Source organism: Chiloscyllium plagiosum, unplaced genomic scaffold, assembly GCF_037043375.1.
Source record: "Chiloscyllium plagiosum isolate Xiang-an unplaced genomic scaffold, Cpla_swu_hap1 HiC_scaffold_45, whole genome shotgun sequence".
NCBI classification, from domain to species: domain Eukaryota; kingdom Metazoa; phylum Chordata; class Chondrichthyes; order Orectolobiformes; family Hemiscylliidae; genus Chiloscyllium; species Chiloscyllium plagiosum.
Genome location: NW_028270183.1, coordinates 8,435,163 through 8,451,390, shown reverse-complemented (window position 1 = coordinate 8,451,390; position 16,228 = coordinate 8,435,163). Strand labels below are relative to the sequence as shown.

The window sequence follows — 16,228 nt, the reverse complement described above, 5'->3', positions numbered from 1 at the left end:
AGGCCAGCATTGGAGGAACATATATCTCAGTTGGTGTACCAACCTTCTTCCTGCTGATTTTATTCCTGATATGGAAGATTAATCTCACTTTAGTAAATGTTTGCCATTTGCACGTGACTAATTGACAGCAGTGTTGCTTCCGGATTGTTCATTTCCTTATTTACAGGTTGAAACTAATGTTCCCAACACTCCTAAAGCACGGCAGGCCTCTGCAAGTATGGTGGCACAGCCATATCAGACGCAGGCTGGCTCGATGAACTACCTGCACATTGGCATTCAGCCAGCAGAACTAAGTCCTGGAAGTAATTTGGTCGTTCATCTCAGTCTCCGAAATGACAATGCAGGAATCCAGAACCAGATAAAGTACTTTACCTATATGGTATGTTTTCTGTTTCACCGGCGGTTAGAGGGTCCTCGGTTTAAAAAGCAATCACTTGTGGAGGGAGGAGATATCACTGAGGCCATTCTGTCCATTGGGTTGTGTATCATTTTAACTCATGGATTATATATTTTTAAAATTCATTCAGAGGATGTGGGCATCACTGGCTAGTCCAGCATTTATTGCCCATCCCTAATTGCCCCAGAGGGCAGTTAAGAGTTTGCACTTGCACACACTATGCAAGTTCCTCCAATTTGTGAGATTCTTATGGTTTCCAGTTACTACTGTAGTTTCCACAAGCAAGCTTTCTTGTGGAATTAAAGGGATTAAAGGTTATGTAACTATAGGACAAGAGGTGGAAATCCATCAGCCTTGAATGAACTGATTTGTTTAATTTTATTTATTTATTGTAATGTGTATTTTGTCATAAAATACAGTCAAAAATGTTGTGTTGTACAGTGTCACCACACTCTGGCGCCATCTAATGAGTCAGAATTGGATGCTGGAACAAGGGCTGAATCCTTATTCTGCATGAGAGGAGTGAAGGAACTGAAATTCATGACATAGATTTGGGATGGTGTTCATCCCAGGCCTTGTCTGTTCATCATCCTGTGGGATGGAAGGTGCATCATCCTATAGTTAGAAGAAATCAGAAGTGATATGGATAACATTTATATCTCACTTAACATTGCAAAAGAACATTATCTGTTCAGATATTCACTGTCATGGCTATGGTCTTCATGTCTGCAAATCAGTAATAATATTCCTTCTGCATTACAACAGTGATTACAATACAAAGACTCTGCATTAATTCATTAGTTTAGGATGTCCTGGGTGCTTGATAAATGGTATTTAAATTCCAATACCGTCTCCTCTCTATATTACAACATAGGAAGTAGGGATCTTTTTGAGAAAGAATATTGCTTGGAAGATTATCTCAGGGTATAGATTAGATTAGATTAGATTACTTACAGTGTGGAAACAGGCCCTTCGGCCCAACAAGTCCACACCGACCCGCTCGAAGCGCAACCCACCCAGACTCATTCCCCTACATGTGTCACTTCACCTAACACAACGGGCAATTTAGCATGGCCAATTCACCTAACCTGCACATTTTTTTTGGACTGTGGGAGGAAACCGGAGCACCCGGAGGAAACCCACGCAGAACGGGGAGAATGTGCAAACACCACACAGTCAGTCGCCTGAGGCGGGAATTGAACCAATAGCAGTCAAAGTTGCTTTGTCTGGTTAAGTCTGATACAAAAACACAATGTTGGAAATGGTGAAAATCTGAAATAAAGAGAACACATTGGGAAACATTCAGCAGACTGGGCAGCGTCTGTGGAGAGAAACCAAGTTAATGTTTCAAGCTGTTGGCTCTTCATTAAGATCAGCCTCAAATCACAGAATTGTTACAATGTGGAAGGAGGCTATTCAGCTCATTGGGCCTGATCGGCACTCAGTAACCATCTCCTGCATTTTCCCTCATATCCTTACGCACCTTTGCAATCCCAATAATGCCCTCTGAAATGCCTCAGTTGATCCTGCCTCCACCATATTTCCATCAGACCGTTGCATTTCCTAACTACTCACTGTGTGAAAAAGTTCTTTTTCCTACTTCACCCTTGCTTTATTTACTTCAAACCACTCAAAACCCTTTCACTCTTGCTTCTTTTGCAAGTAGAACCAGCTTCACACTATCTGTTCTATCCCATCCACTCATTTTAAAAAAAAAATTCATTTGTGGGACTTGGGCGTCGCTGGCTGGCCATCCCTATTTGCCCTTGAGAAGGTGATGGTGAGCTGCCTTCTTGAATCACTGCAGTCCATTTGCTGTGACTTTCCAGCAATTGATACAACGGAGTGGCTTGCTAGGCCATTTCAGAGGGCAGTTGGGAGTCAACCACATTGCTGTGGCTCTGGAGTCACATGTAGGCCAGATCAGGTAAGGATGGAAGATTTACCTTCCCTAAAGGGCATTAGTGAACCAGATGGGCTTTTCTGATAATTGCTTCATGGTCATCATTAGACTCTTAATTCCAGATTTATTTTTATTGAATTCAAATTCCACCATCTGCCATGGCAGGATTCAAATCCAGGTCTGCAGAACATTATTCTGGGTTAATAGTCGAGCAATAATACCACTCGGCCGTTGCCTCCCCATTCCTGATTTTAAAAGCCTCAATCAGATCTCCTCTCATAGCCTTCCTGTCTCGAGGATATCTTAATGTTGTATCTCTCCACAATCGCTGCCTGACATCCTGAACATTTCCATCAGTTTGCTTTCATTTCTGGCTCAGCCTACGACAGTTACAAGGAAGGGTTTGATATCCTTGGTGGCTGGTTGGAGGATTAAGGCACGATCTTTTATGGGAAAATACATGTTAGCCGGGGATCAACAGCAGGTTATGGCATTCTGAGAGCAATAGTATAACACATTCAACCCGCTAAATAATTTCTGCTGTGCTTCTCAAAGTGCACAAAGCCTTCGGGCAGTTCAAAATTTGACCTGTTTCCACTATGCTAAGACAGGCATAGCTATTTATTAATATGCGTTTGGAATTGTAAGAATTCAATTGTTCAAAAATGTGTTTATAGCTTATATTAAGCTGTTTTACTTTCTCAATTACTTCATGTGGTGAGGTTTTCAAAATTGTCTCAAATAAAACAGAGAACTGTGGAGATCTGCAAACCAAAATGGAGAATTATGGAGAAACTCAGCACGTCTAGCAGGGTCTGTGGAGAGTGAAACAGGGTTAATCCAGTGGGCGAAAGTGAGAACTGCAGGTGCTGGAGATCAGAGTCGAGAGTGTGGTGCTGGAAAAGCACAGCAGGTCAGGCAGCATCCGAGGAGCAGGAGAATCGACGTTTCGGGCATAAGCTCTTCATCAGGAACATTTCAAATCCAGTGACCCATCAGATGTGAAATGTTATTTCTGTTCCTCTCTCCACAGATGTTGCATGATCTGCTGAGGTTTCTCCATAATTCTCTGTTTTAGTTTGTTTCAAAATGATCGATTGTATTTTAACCTACTTATTTTCACTTCCTTTTAATCAGTTGATAAACAAAGGAAAGATTGTGACCGTTGGACGACAGTCAAGGGAGATTGGCCAAATTGTGGTGAACATGCTCATTCCAATCACCTCTGACTTAATACCATCCTTCAGACTACTGGTCTATTACTACGTGACAAAGGGAGCAAATATAGAAATGGTTGCTGATTCTGTCTGGATTGATGTGAAAGACACATGCATGGGAACAGTAAGCATTCCTGTTTTCTATTTGATTTGTTTTGGTTAGGAATCTGCAATGTTTTCACACCCAGCCCCAGTGCTGAGAGATAAGGGAGAATGAAAGCACAAAACTGCACTAGTTAGCACATCATCTTTCAGTGTTAAAATGAAATGGGTTACTACAGCAATAGTAGCAGGACATTTTGACAATCATGATAATATCAGGTAGAGTTACTATGATGTCATTAAAGTTCTCTGAGGAGTTTTCAAGTGAGCTGGCTAAAGGAGACAGTCCAGGAGTAGTGTATTTGGATTTCCAAAAAGCATTTGATATGGTGCCACATAAAAGGTTACTCTGCAGTATGTTACAACATGAGACAGATGACCAGATCAAATCAACTAGGAGAAAGTGAGGATGGCAGATGCTGGAGATCAGAGTCAAGAATGTGGCACTGGAAAAGCACAGCAGGTCAGGCAGCTAATGCCCGAAACGTCAGTTCTCCTGCTCCTCGGATGCTGTCTGACCTGCTGTGCATTTCCAGCACCACACTCTCAATCAAATCAAATCGACCTTCCTACCTCTGTATTTGCAATACGATTAAAACCTTCAAAGGCCCTCAAAAATGATATTTAAACAGACTTTAAAATGACCAATTCCCGACTCTGTGACTTATCCTGATCCAGGACTTGTATCTTAAAGAAAAGATTTAATCATTTATTAACAATTGTTGTAACTTTAACAGAGCAAAATGAAACAACATAACAATTTAATTGACTTAAACCCTATAACCTTTGTTTTCAGCCTAGTTTACACAAAGTCAGAGAGAGAAACAAGTGGAGTTAAGGGATAAATAAACGTAACAAAACTGTTTGCATCACTTAAGCTGTTTTCATGATGCATTGTTCCACAGGCAATTATGATTGTTTCTTAATTCTGGAACTTCTTTTCCACTAATAGCAGTGGAGTTTGGCTCATTGATTATATTCAAGGCTCAGTTAGGTTTTTGATCCATCAGACAGTCAAAGATTATTGGAATGGAAACAGAGATTAGAAATGGAAGCCATAGTCAGTTTAGCTGTAGTGGTGTTAAATGGGAGAACTGGCTTGAGGGGCCAAATGGACTGAACTGCTTCGAATATTCCTCATAACTAATTGCAATTTATATTAAATCTGTGTCCTGCAGTTGCTGTCCCTCTTGCTGACACAAAACCTGTACTCAAAACCCCTCAGACTTTTGAACACCTGGAGTCCTTATTCCTACATATGCGAGTTGCATTTTAGCCAACTGTTTAGTAGTTGGTAGAGTTGCTATAAAAAAGTTTTAAAAAAACTCTTCCAAGTAAAATCTCTTAAAGGCAAAGCCTCTGATGGTGCAAGTCTCAAATTCAAAGAGAGAATTTGTGAATACTTGAAGGGGAAAGTTTACAGGGCTAGGGAGTAATAACAAGAGGAATTGGATGAATTGGATAATTCTTACAAATGAATAAAGCTGACTGATCTCTTTCTCTGCTGTTTCATTCTTTAATTCTATAACTTTAGTATTCTGATTCGCTAATTTCAGCAGTGATGAGTTGCACCAATCAAAAGTTATCGCGTTTTTGTGACGATTTCAGACTGACATACATTTCTTCACAGTTGGTAGTGTCTGCTGCAAACCAACACGATGAAAACAAGATTTACAAACCTGGAAAACAGTTTCAACTGAAAATCACAGGCGACTCTGGGGCAACAGTTGGTCTAGTTGCTGTGGATAAAGCCGTGTTTGTGTTGAATAAGAAAAATAAGATAACGCAGAGGAAGGCAAGTAATTCCTGACATTTTTCTAAGCTTTTAAGTTAAGGAAGTGCTGTTAGTGATTAATAAGGGGCGAACACTTAACTTGTGTGATGTTTCTTGGCCAACTGTTTTAAAGTTATTTTGTTTATTTGAAAGCAAAATGGTCAGAAGTTGTCAAGAGATGGACACAGATGCTTAGAAGAGCTGAAGGGATGTAGAGGGAGTTGCAGAAAGGAAATCAAAAGCAGACAGTACTTTGGGATGTCGGGTTTTAGGTGAAAATAGACTGGAAATGAAGTTTCTGGTCAGACCAACAGTTGGATGAAAAGGGGTGAAGGAAGAAGCCAATATTTAAAGCAATTCATTTTGATTTTCAATAGAGCTGATGAAAGTGGTGACTATGTTGCAGATGCATCCTTCAATAAGGTGCACTCTTTAATAAATCATTTTGAGCATCAAAAGAGAATGCAAGTTCTTTAATTTACTCCAGTCCCTCCACCACCAACGCTCAGTAGCAGCAGTGTGTACTATCTACAGGAAGCACTGCAAAAATTTGCCAAATATCTTTCGACAGCACCTTCCAAGACCACAACCACTTTTATCTAGAAGGACAAAGGCAGCAGATACATAGCAGCAAGACCACCTGCAAGTTCCCTCCAAGCCACTCGCCATCCTGACTTGAAAATATATTGCCATTCCTGTTCAAAATCCTGAAACTTCCTCCATAATTAAGTGGATTATGGTTTAATCTGTAGCACACAGACTGCAACAGTTCAAGAAGGCAGCTCACCACTAGGGACAGGCAATAAATATTGGTGCAACCAGCAATGCCTATGTCCCACAAGAGAATAAAAATAAAAATCACACCCACCCGCCCTTAAGAATGTGCACAGCTTAAATGAAGCAGTTTTCTGAAGCCCGTTCATTAAAAACCAGCAGAGGAACATGACTGAGTAAAGGATTATGGACCTTCCTTCTGTGTACTGGAGCTCACTGCCAATGAGACACTTTCTTAAGTCACACTCAGAAACCTGTTCCTCTGCTTTGCAATATTTCAGTACAGGTATTAGGATAGTATCTGAGGGCTCCACACTGGGCTTTGTACTAACAATCACACTTGGCAAAATGTTGAAAGAAAAGGGAACAGTGATCTTAATTCGCTAAGTTGTCTCCATCTGCCTGAAATATATCGTTAAGGTTATTGAACTGCTTTGAGGTGGTACATCTGTTAATCCATTCAGACACTGTGCTCAATGCTGACACAGTGTTTCCAGCTTTTTTCAGATTTCCAATATCTGTTGTGTTCTTTGCTCATTTTGGGAACATTTTCGCTGCACCACTGAAACTCTAGCCAGAGAGAAAGCGAGGCAGTAACAGCGTCACGTTGTCAATCCTTCTTTGATTCATGTAGCAGCTTTGTGTGTATTTCATACAGATCTGGGACGTTGTCGAGAAGAATGACATTGGATGCACGCCTGGAAGTGGCAGTGATGTTCTTGGCGTTTTCACAGATGCGGGACTGACAATTATAACAAGCAGTGACCTCAAGACACCTACAAGGACAGGTACTGGTTTCTAGAAGCACTCATTGAATTAACTTCTGCAACTTGTAAAGAGGATTCTGGAGAGGTTGAAATTCTATTTGCAGTGATAACTTGTATTTGAGAATGAATGAGATACTAGTTTAATGCACAGCGCTGGATCTGTGCTGAGGTCTAGTTCAGATTGTTGATAAGCATCTAAATTGCACTTATTCCAACTTAAACTCACCCCCCAAAATTGATATCCCTGACACTTAACATGCCAAAAACTATTGCTATCACCTTTTATGATCCAAGCTTGAGCCACTTACTGCCTCCTTTCCTGTCTTATGCGGTTTTTCTGCATCTGCAGTTTTTGCTCCTCAATAACTCTCCTGTTAACTCCCTTAGATAATCTGTACAGAGTCATAGATCTGGACTCCCCAACCCCAGGGAAAAGACTTTGTCTATTTATCCTATCAATGCACCTCATGATTTTATAAACCTCTATAAGGTTACCCTTCAACCTCCGACCCTCCAGGGAAAACAGCCCCAGCCTGTTCAGCCTCTCCCTATGGCTCAAATCTTCAAACCCGGGCAACACTCTTGTAAATCCTTTCTGAACCCTTTCAAGTTTCACAACATATTTCCGATAGGAAGGAGACCAGAATTGCACGCCATATTCCAACAGTGGCCTAACCAATGTCCTGTACAGCCGCAACATGACCTCCCAACCCCTCTACTCAATACTCTGACCATTAAAAGAAAGCATATCAAATGCCTTCTTCACTATCCTATCTACCTGCGACTCCACTTTCAAGGAGCTATGAACCTGCACTCCAAGGTCTCTTTGTTCAGCAACACTCCCTAGGACCTTACCATTAAGTGTATAAGTCCTGCTAAGATTTGCTTTCCCAAAATGCAGCACCTCGCATTTATCTGAATTAATCTCCATCTGCCAATTCTCAGCCCATTGGCCCATCAGGTTAAGATCCTGTTGTAATCTGAGGTAACCTTCTTCGCTGTCCACTACATCTCCAATTTTGGTGTCATCTGCAAACTTACTAACTGTACCTCTTATGCTCACATCCAAATCATTTATGTAAATGACAAAAAGTAGAGGGCCCAGCATTGATCCTTGTGGCACTCCACTGGCCACAGGCCTCCAGCCTGAAAAACAACCCTCCACCACCACCACCCTCTGTCTTCTACCTTCAAGCCAGTTCTGTATCCAAATGGCTAGTTCTCCCTGTATTCCATGAAATCTAACCTTGCTGACCAGTCTCCCATGTATGATGAAGGCATGAAGTGAATAAGGTGAAGGCAATTGTGTTGGTAAAATGCATACTGTGCATCAACTTGGTTTGAAACTGCTGGACTGTAACTCATGCTTTAACATCTGTCTCCAAACTTTATTACAGAGCTCAAATGCAAACAGCCAATGAAACGCAGACGTCGTGCAACGAGACTTATGGATGTTAAAATGGCTAACTGTATGTGTCTTTGATTGATTCGAGAATGCTTTGCGATTAATCGTCTATGTAAGGGTCATTCTGGTGGGGGATTTTTAACCTATAATATTAGCCCAACTAAAATTTGGTTTCAATGAGTTAGCAGTGCATGTTGTGGACACTGTTTTGGACACTTCATATTTTCTCTTTCCATGAGTCACATGTTAGAAAACGGGATTAGAGTTGATTGACGTTTGATAACTGGCTTGGACCACCTTATTAGCACAGTCACAAATGCAGGCAGCTTGGCTTGCTGGTCAGGAGTCCCAAGTCAAAGGGGCTGCACATCTTGTTGTGCTATATCAGTACCATACTGACACCAGGTGTTGGTGGAGATGTCGGCAGATTAGTCTTCCCATGGGCAGGGTGCAATGCAATTGTAAAGGATGGGACAGTGCAGCAGGATAGCAAAATGAGAAATATGCCTGGGAAGGGACTGCATGAAACACTATATAGGACAAACAGGCAGACCACTAGCGATCTGCTTACAATGAACATCAACTAAACACCATGACCAATCTTCCCGAGTATCTATACACACAGACAACAAGGACCACAAATTCAAATGGAACTGCACAACAATAATAGGGCAAACAGAGGACAGCCAGAGAATTTCTAGAAGCATGGCACTCATCCACGGACTCCACAACAAACACGTTGATCTAGACCCAATGTAGCGACCACAGCAATGAGCAACCAAACCGGCAACTGGATGCAGTGGGAAGATAACCAAATAAATTCCACTCAACACAGTACAGCAGCGCTTCACAGGAGACTCCATGATGTCACCGACACTGGGGATGAAATGAATGCCAGTTCGGTGAACATCCCCACAATAACTGTCAGGGTAGGGGCTAATAGAGGTGCTGCATGCAATAGTGAGAGTGGCAGCTCACAAGCCTAGGGGAGAAGCAGGTGCAGTAGCAGAGATAGAGTCAATGTGAGGCTGCAGAGGGAAGAGTGTGGCACTTAGCCCTAGCTGAGAATCTCACCACCTTCTTTCTGCATTTCTGCCCGCTCAGCTAAACCAAGACAGTGGCACCGACCTGGGTGGTGACCTCAGACTGGGTTGTCAGGGTCTGGTGGTATGGTTTCTCCTCTGGTAGCTCCCTATCTATCAGAACATGCAAGTTCCTGTCAGATGATCTATCGCTTCTTTGCCATGCTCAGACTCCATCCTTGACTGAGTAGGATGGCTTCAGAATGCCAGTGCCCATCCAGGTGCACAACATGCTTCTAAAGATGGCATGGATGGGAGGGACCCTGGTGTCTTTGCTGATAACCACCGGGTGATGAGTTATTGTAGGTGAAGGTAAAACTGCCATGGTTGCACTGGCACACTCTATCTCATTGGAGAGAAATGTAATGGTGGTGGGTGCCTCAATCTGAGGGTCACTACACCATCAGGTGAAGGGAAAGGATCAGGGTGAATTGGCATCACCCTGCATTGCAAACTAGCTATCCAGCCTACTGAGCTAACCAGCCTTCCTCAAGGGATTGGGGCATGGTAAGAGAGGGCAGAAACTGAAACAACAGACACCACAGGGCGGTGTAGTTAATGAAGCGAGAGCGTGGTGCTGGAAAAGCACAGCCGGTCAGGCAGCATCTGAGGAGCAGGAGGGTTGACGTTTCGGGCATAAGCTCTTCATTAAGAATGGGATTCTGGATCAGGAGTGTCATTCCTGATGAAGAGCAGCTCATGCTCAAAACGTCAATTCTCCTGCTCCTCGGATGCTGCCTGACCTGCTGTGCTTTTCCAGCACCACGCTCTCGACTCTGATCTCCAGCATCTGCAGTCCTCACTTTCTCCCGGTGTTGTCCGTGAGGCGAGTTTGGTAACATTTGACAAGTGAACGTTCCAGGCTTCCTGGTGAAACATTGTCCAGGAAACCAGTGCAATTCGGACTGAGCTTAAGATTTAGCTCTTAATTATTTCAATTGAAGTTGCGATTTTCAGGCTCTCAGTTACAACTTTGAGGATTTACCGTCTTTCCCTTTTCTAATTGAATCATTGTGTCTTTCCACTCTAGTGAATCGGTACAAGGCAAATAAATTTACAGAGAACTGTTGCAAAGGTGGAATGAAAACGAACCCGATGGGGCTATCATGTAACAGCAGGGCACGGAGAGTGCATGGGGAAGAATGTCGAGCTGCCTTCCTAGATTGTTGCAACAGCATCCAACAATTTAAAAATCTGCAGAGGTCAACTCAAATGACTTTAGCCAGAAGTAAGCGCCACCTATTTCTGGAAGTAGTAACCAAAATCGAAACAATTTTTTTTTCTTCTTGTGTAATATTCCAAATTAATATTTTAATCATCTTTGAAAATGTGAAGCTTTGAGCACGTTTTGAGGTGAAGAGAAACTGTTTCCTTTCTTGCAAAGGACAGGCGTCGGGGTGGGGGTTTTGTTTGTTTGCACTTTGGGAAGATAATCAAGCCGCTGACGTGTTCCCCTGCCTCATATTTGGCTTCAACAACTACAATAGGACTGAATGTGATGTGGCTAAGCCAGTACTGCCCATTCGGGACTCACGGTGAAGAAGAACTTTCAGCGTTTTGCATTAAATTTCAAATCTGGCAATTTGGAAAATGCAATCAGTTCTGCTATAACGTGTGTTCCTTCAACACAAATTGTCTTTAACGTGATTGAAGAACTTAGACTATTACTTATAGAAGGCGAACTTTCCCCAGCTGTATTGGCTATAACGCGTTTCTGGCCCTGTTGGTTTAAATGGCGCGGCTATTGCGCGATTTTCTAACAATGCGAGATTGCACAAGAATGGAGCTATCCCGCTATGTCAGAACCAACTGTAGGACCGGGAGTAGGCCTTTCAGCCATTTTGAGCCTGGTCCACCATTCAATATGTTCATGGTCAATCCTCTATCTCAATACCATGTTCCTGTGTTCCCCCTATGCCCTGTATCACTTTTCTGTTTGGAATGAAAAATGTAAACCAATATCTTTTAACTTAGCAACAATGAAATTCTGCATCAAAATCCTCAATTTACTATTTGCTCTTTTCTCTAGGTGACGATGATGACTACTATATTCCCTATGAGGATATAATGTCTAGGAGTGACTTCCCAGAGAGTTGGCTCTGGATACTGAAGACTCTGCCCACAAATGACAGACAAGGGTATTAATTATTGCTATGTATCTGTGAGAAGTTTTTGCAATGTTTCTGAAGTGCTTCAATGTCTGAAACTGTACTCAGTAGGACTTTTTTTCCCCCCAGTCTGAAGGTTTGTGGAAGAGAAAGACTTTCAGCAACACCTTTCTTGACCTATGAATGTTCCAGGCATCTTTACAGACAATGAATTTTGAATGTGAAGGGGGGAGGGGGTCCTTTAGCTCGGATGGCTGATCTGCAATGCAAAGAAACACCAACAGGTGGCATCAGTTCTGGCACCAAGCTGCAAAGTTTGCTTTCTCAACCTCTCCTCTTGCCTGACGTACCATGACCTTTAGGTTAAACCATCACCTGAAAGAACAGCGCTACGTCCAGTAGGACGGTGGCAATTTTACCTTTTACACTCAATTAAGCACTTCCTTTTCTCACAGGGTTTTGCAGAGTGTAACTTGAAGGGTGACATCTGTGATTTAGGAAACACAGCAGTCAATTTGCCCATAGCAATCTCCCACAGACAGTTAATATGCAGAACACTGCATCTAGATTCACTGTGAAGTGCTGGAAATACTCGACAGGTTAGGTAGCATCTGCGGAGAGAGATTCAGAGGCGACGTTTCAGGACTGTGACATTTTGTCAGAACTGGGATAAGTTGGAAATGTAATGGAGTTTAATGGTGCGAAAGGGGAAGAAATGAACAAAAGGTGAGGGGGTCTTTGATAAGGTGGAGGAAGGAGCGATTAAATGACTGAAGGTATGTTGAGGGAATGGCAATGGAACAAATGAAAAAGCAAAATGCGTGTTCCATAGGAGCTGTAAATGGCAGGGATAACTGCTGTCCAAAATTCAAAGTCATTATAGGAAATGAAAAAGAGAAAGAAAACATCAGAGGTTATGATCTAAAATTGTTGAACGCTGGTTCTCTGTAGAGTTCCCAGGTGAAGGTTGAGGTTTTGTTCCTCGAGTTCATGTTAAGCTTCACTGAAACACGATCGCTGGCCAAGGTCAGGCAGGTCAAAGTCAGAGCAAAGTGAAGCATTGAATTGACAGGGCCACGCTCGCAAATTGAAAGTTGAAATCACTCAGTTTGTGTTTGGCCTCCCCAGTACAGCGAAGGCTTCATTCTGAGCAGCGACTACACAGCGCTGAATTTAAAGAAAGCAGGAGGTTATGAAGACATGAGTTGGATCTCCTGTTCTTGCATGGAAAGGTGTTGCAGGAAAGGGAGAGGTTGTTGGGAGTGAGAGAGGAGTTGTCATGAATGGAAAACTCCCTTTGGGATACTGAAAGGGGAGACAGTGAAAGGGCTGTTTGCTGGTCCCACCATGTTGGAAATAACTGAGAATTATCTGTTGCTTATCGTACCATAACTCTGGGATGGGGTGACAGCACAGATAACTGACATAGAATAAACACAGTTGAAGTCCCTATCAACCCCACAGTTTAAAGAAAGGACAAATACTGGCTAAAGGTTACATTATCCAAGCAGATATGACCTCGGTGCAGAAGCTAACATTGCACAAAGCAGGATGTGAAGTGGTATAGTCGAGGTAGTTGTGGGAATGGATTGGCTTGTAACATATATCGGCTGGTATCCTAATCTCAGAAACGGAGAGATGAAAACCAGGGAAGGGGAGGGAAGAGGTAGAGGTGAACCATGTACGGGTGATGAAAGGGAAGAACTTGGAAACAAAGCCACTGAGATTTTCCAGTTTAGGGTGAGAGCACGATATAGCTTAGACACCCATCAGAATGTGAAAGTGACATGTTAATTATATTGTTTTGTAATGTTTGCAGAGGAGTTACAATAGGCCAGGACAACCAAAGAAATCCCCAGCTTCTTAGAAATAGTGGCTGTGAGATTTTTTTGCATCCAGCTGAGAGGACAGGTAACTTAGCTTAATGTGTCGCTCGAAAGATGACATCTCTGACATAGCAGCACTCCTTCAGTACCCTTGATTGGAAATTCTGCCTTGATTTCTGTGACCAAGTACCAAAGAGGGAGCTATTTCTCTTTATCATAGGTGGTTTGGCATTGCTTTCTTACAGTCAAGGAGGTCTGTCTGAAGTATACCTCAGCAGGAACAGGTACTGAACATGCGTTGTAGGTGTTATTCTGATCCACACTTCAGACCAGAAATGGGCATTTACTTGGTAGAATCATTTGATAAGTATCTCAGGGGTAGTGGTCCGGTTGGTAGCTGTATGACCTCTGAGTCAGAAAGTGGTAGGCACAACTTATCAAATGATTCTACCAAGCAAATGCCCATTTCTGGTCTGAAGTGTGGATCAGAATTACACCAACAGCGCAGATTCAGTACCTGTTCCTGCTGAGGTACATTTCAGACAGACCTCCTCATTCTGCCCTTGAGTGTAAAAAAGCAATGGCAAACCACCTGTGATAAAGAGAAATAGCTCAGGGTGAAGCATCAGTAACCAACAGCCTTCAGCAGAGCACACATGGAATGCTTTGGGTTACTCATAGATGATGCGCGTGGTCTTAAACATCCAGCACTGTTTCTGTCCTTCATGGCAAAGGGTCAAACAAAGAGTAGCAGCTTACAGAACATTATGGAAAGGCCGGGCCCTCTCAAAACATTTCAAGAAGGTAGCCCAGACCCTAAACTTTCTAGTTTTGTAAAGCAGGTGTCAGTGGAAATTCCAGGAATGGTACAGCTGGTCCAACCACTCAGTTTTAAAAAAACAGAATTTGTGTACAAACTACTGAATAATACATGAACAAACGAGAACTGAATTTAGAATAACAACTTACCTGAAAACCGAATCTACTTTCGTGCAACTTAACAATGCTGTTCCAAATACTTGCAACATCCTCATAAACACCCCCTTGATTAGAAAAAAGGTAAAAATCAAACACAGGGTCAGAGAGAGAGAGAGTCAGCCTGGAAGTGTTTCTTTGGGTCCAGCAGCTTCTCTGGGATCCCAGTTAAAATGTGACCAGCAGCCACAAACAAAACATCTTGCTAAAGACCAACCAAACTAACCCTGAACTGGAAGAACTGGGCACTCCCCTTTCATTGTATGGGTGTTTATTAAGAAAAAAAACACTTAAGGTGATATTGCCAGACATATCAGAACCTCTGCCTTTACAACCCCTCTGAAAAAAAAACAAGGGCAGAATAACCTTGTTAAAGGAGCAGCATCATCACAATAAGAAAAAGATATTTGTCTAGAAGTTGATTTTGGAAACAAAACATAGATTTGATCTGAAAGCTATCTAAGTGTTAATAATATGAGTCAACATGTGTTCATTGTTTTTATTTTCCTTCATCAGAGTTGTGACAAAGGATATATCTGGTTACCTTAAAGACTCAATTACTACTTGGGAAATACAAGCTGTTAGTGTGTCTCCACAGAAAGGTAAATCATTTTTGATTTAGTGGGTAGAATCATAGACCTCAACTTACATACCTCTATCCATGCTAATGTAGATGGACAAAGTTAAAAATCACACAACATCAGGTTATAGTCCAACAGGCTTATTTGAAAATACGAACTTTTGGAGGGCTGCTCCTTCATCAGCTAGCTCGTGGAGGAGGAGGAATTTAAAAATGTCAGATCAGATTCCAGCATTTTAATCTCACTTCCATTGATTGGGATTTTTTCATAGCCCTTGCATTAAAGTGGACCAAATCTCCACTGAGCAATTCCACCCTTGTCATCACCACTGCTGCATTTTAGACCCTCTATTATATTCATGAAGTGTTTGGGAGTTGTGATTTACAGCATCTCAAGATGAGTCATTATCCATGCAGAGACCCCAATCCCAAGTGCAGTATCCAATTAAAAGCCACATGTTCCAGGAGTTTTTCTCTTGTCAGATTTAGAATACAGAAAAGAAAACTATGCTTTCAATTTCAATAATTACATTTTGTATTATAAGTTAAATGTATTTTTACTGCATTGTTAATTATTGCGCTCCTTTTATAAAGGTACATTGATCTTCATTAAGTACTAAGATATGTTTTGACACAGTGGTGAACCCTTCTGTTAATTAAACCAAATATGCAGAAAATCTCACCACACATTATAATCTGTTAGAATAAGAGTGACAGAGACTTCGCAAATTCCAAGATTCAATGAAAATAATATCAATTTATTCTTTAACGCTGAAAGTGAACATTAAACAACAACTATTCACAACACTAAGCACCCCCCTCCCAATTTCACTTAACTGCTTATTACCTGCCTCCAACTCTATAACAAGATGCTGTTCCAATAACACACCTATTAAAATTATATCAACTTAATTTCAAAAGCATGCAGCCGCTGTCATCCTCAGTGTCTTACTTCTTTGTCTGTAGATCTCCCTGGGTCGTCTTCTTTCTTTTATTGCTAACGTGTTTCATATGAAAAGAGAGTGTTTGATAGAGACTGTTTCCTAATATCCTGGATTTGTGTTGATGGCAGTTGCTCTGTCTGCAATTTTCAAACTGCCTGCATTTTTATATCCCAAATATCAGATCAAGATTGGTTCAATCTTGGCAAAACAATAAAATCAAACGTGATTGGATTTTAGTATCCGGGGCATAATTTAAACTTGAGAGTGTGCTGCTAGAAAAGCACAGCAGGACAGGCAACATCCAAGAATCAATGATGCAGGCATAAACCCTTCATCAAATTCCTGAAGAAGGGCTTATGGATGATGTTGTAGAT

At 41.8% G+C, this 16,228-nt stretch overlaps 1 protein-coding gene across 1 annotated transcript in view; it reads left to right on the top strand.

Annotated features, from left to right (window-relative positions):
* The window catches only part of LOC122552261 (complement C3-like), a 115,016-nt gene that overhangs the window by 26,559 nt on the left and 72,229 nt on the right, over positions 1 to 16,228 (top strand). Inside the window, exons 12-19 of the mRNA XM_043694948.2 lie at positions 167 to 379; positions 3,438 to 3,641; positions 5,250 to 5,414; positions 6,826 to 6,955; positions 8,332 to 8,403; positions 10,452 to 10,649; positions 11,451 to 11,559; positions 14,847 to 14,932. Coding sequence (XP_043550883.2) covers positions 167 to 379; positions 3,438 to 3,641; positions 5,250 to 5,414; positions 6,826 to 6,955; positions 8,332 to 8,403; positions 10,452 to 10,649; positions 11,451 to 11,559; positions 14,847 to 14,932 — 1,177 coding nt within the window. The remainder of the gene's footprint in view (positions 1 to 166; positions 380 to 3,437; positions 3,642 to 5,249; positions 5,415 to 6,825; positions 6,956 to 8,331; positions 8,404 to 10,451; positions 10,650 to 11,450; positions 11,560 to 14,846; positions 14,933 to 16,228) is intronic.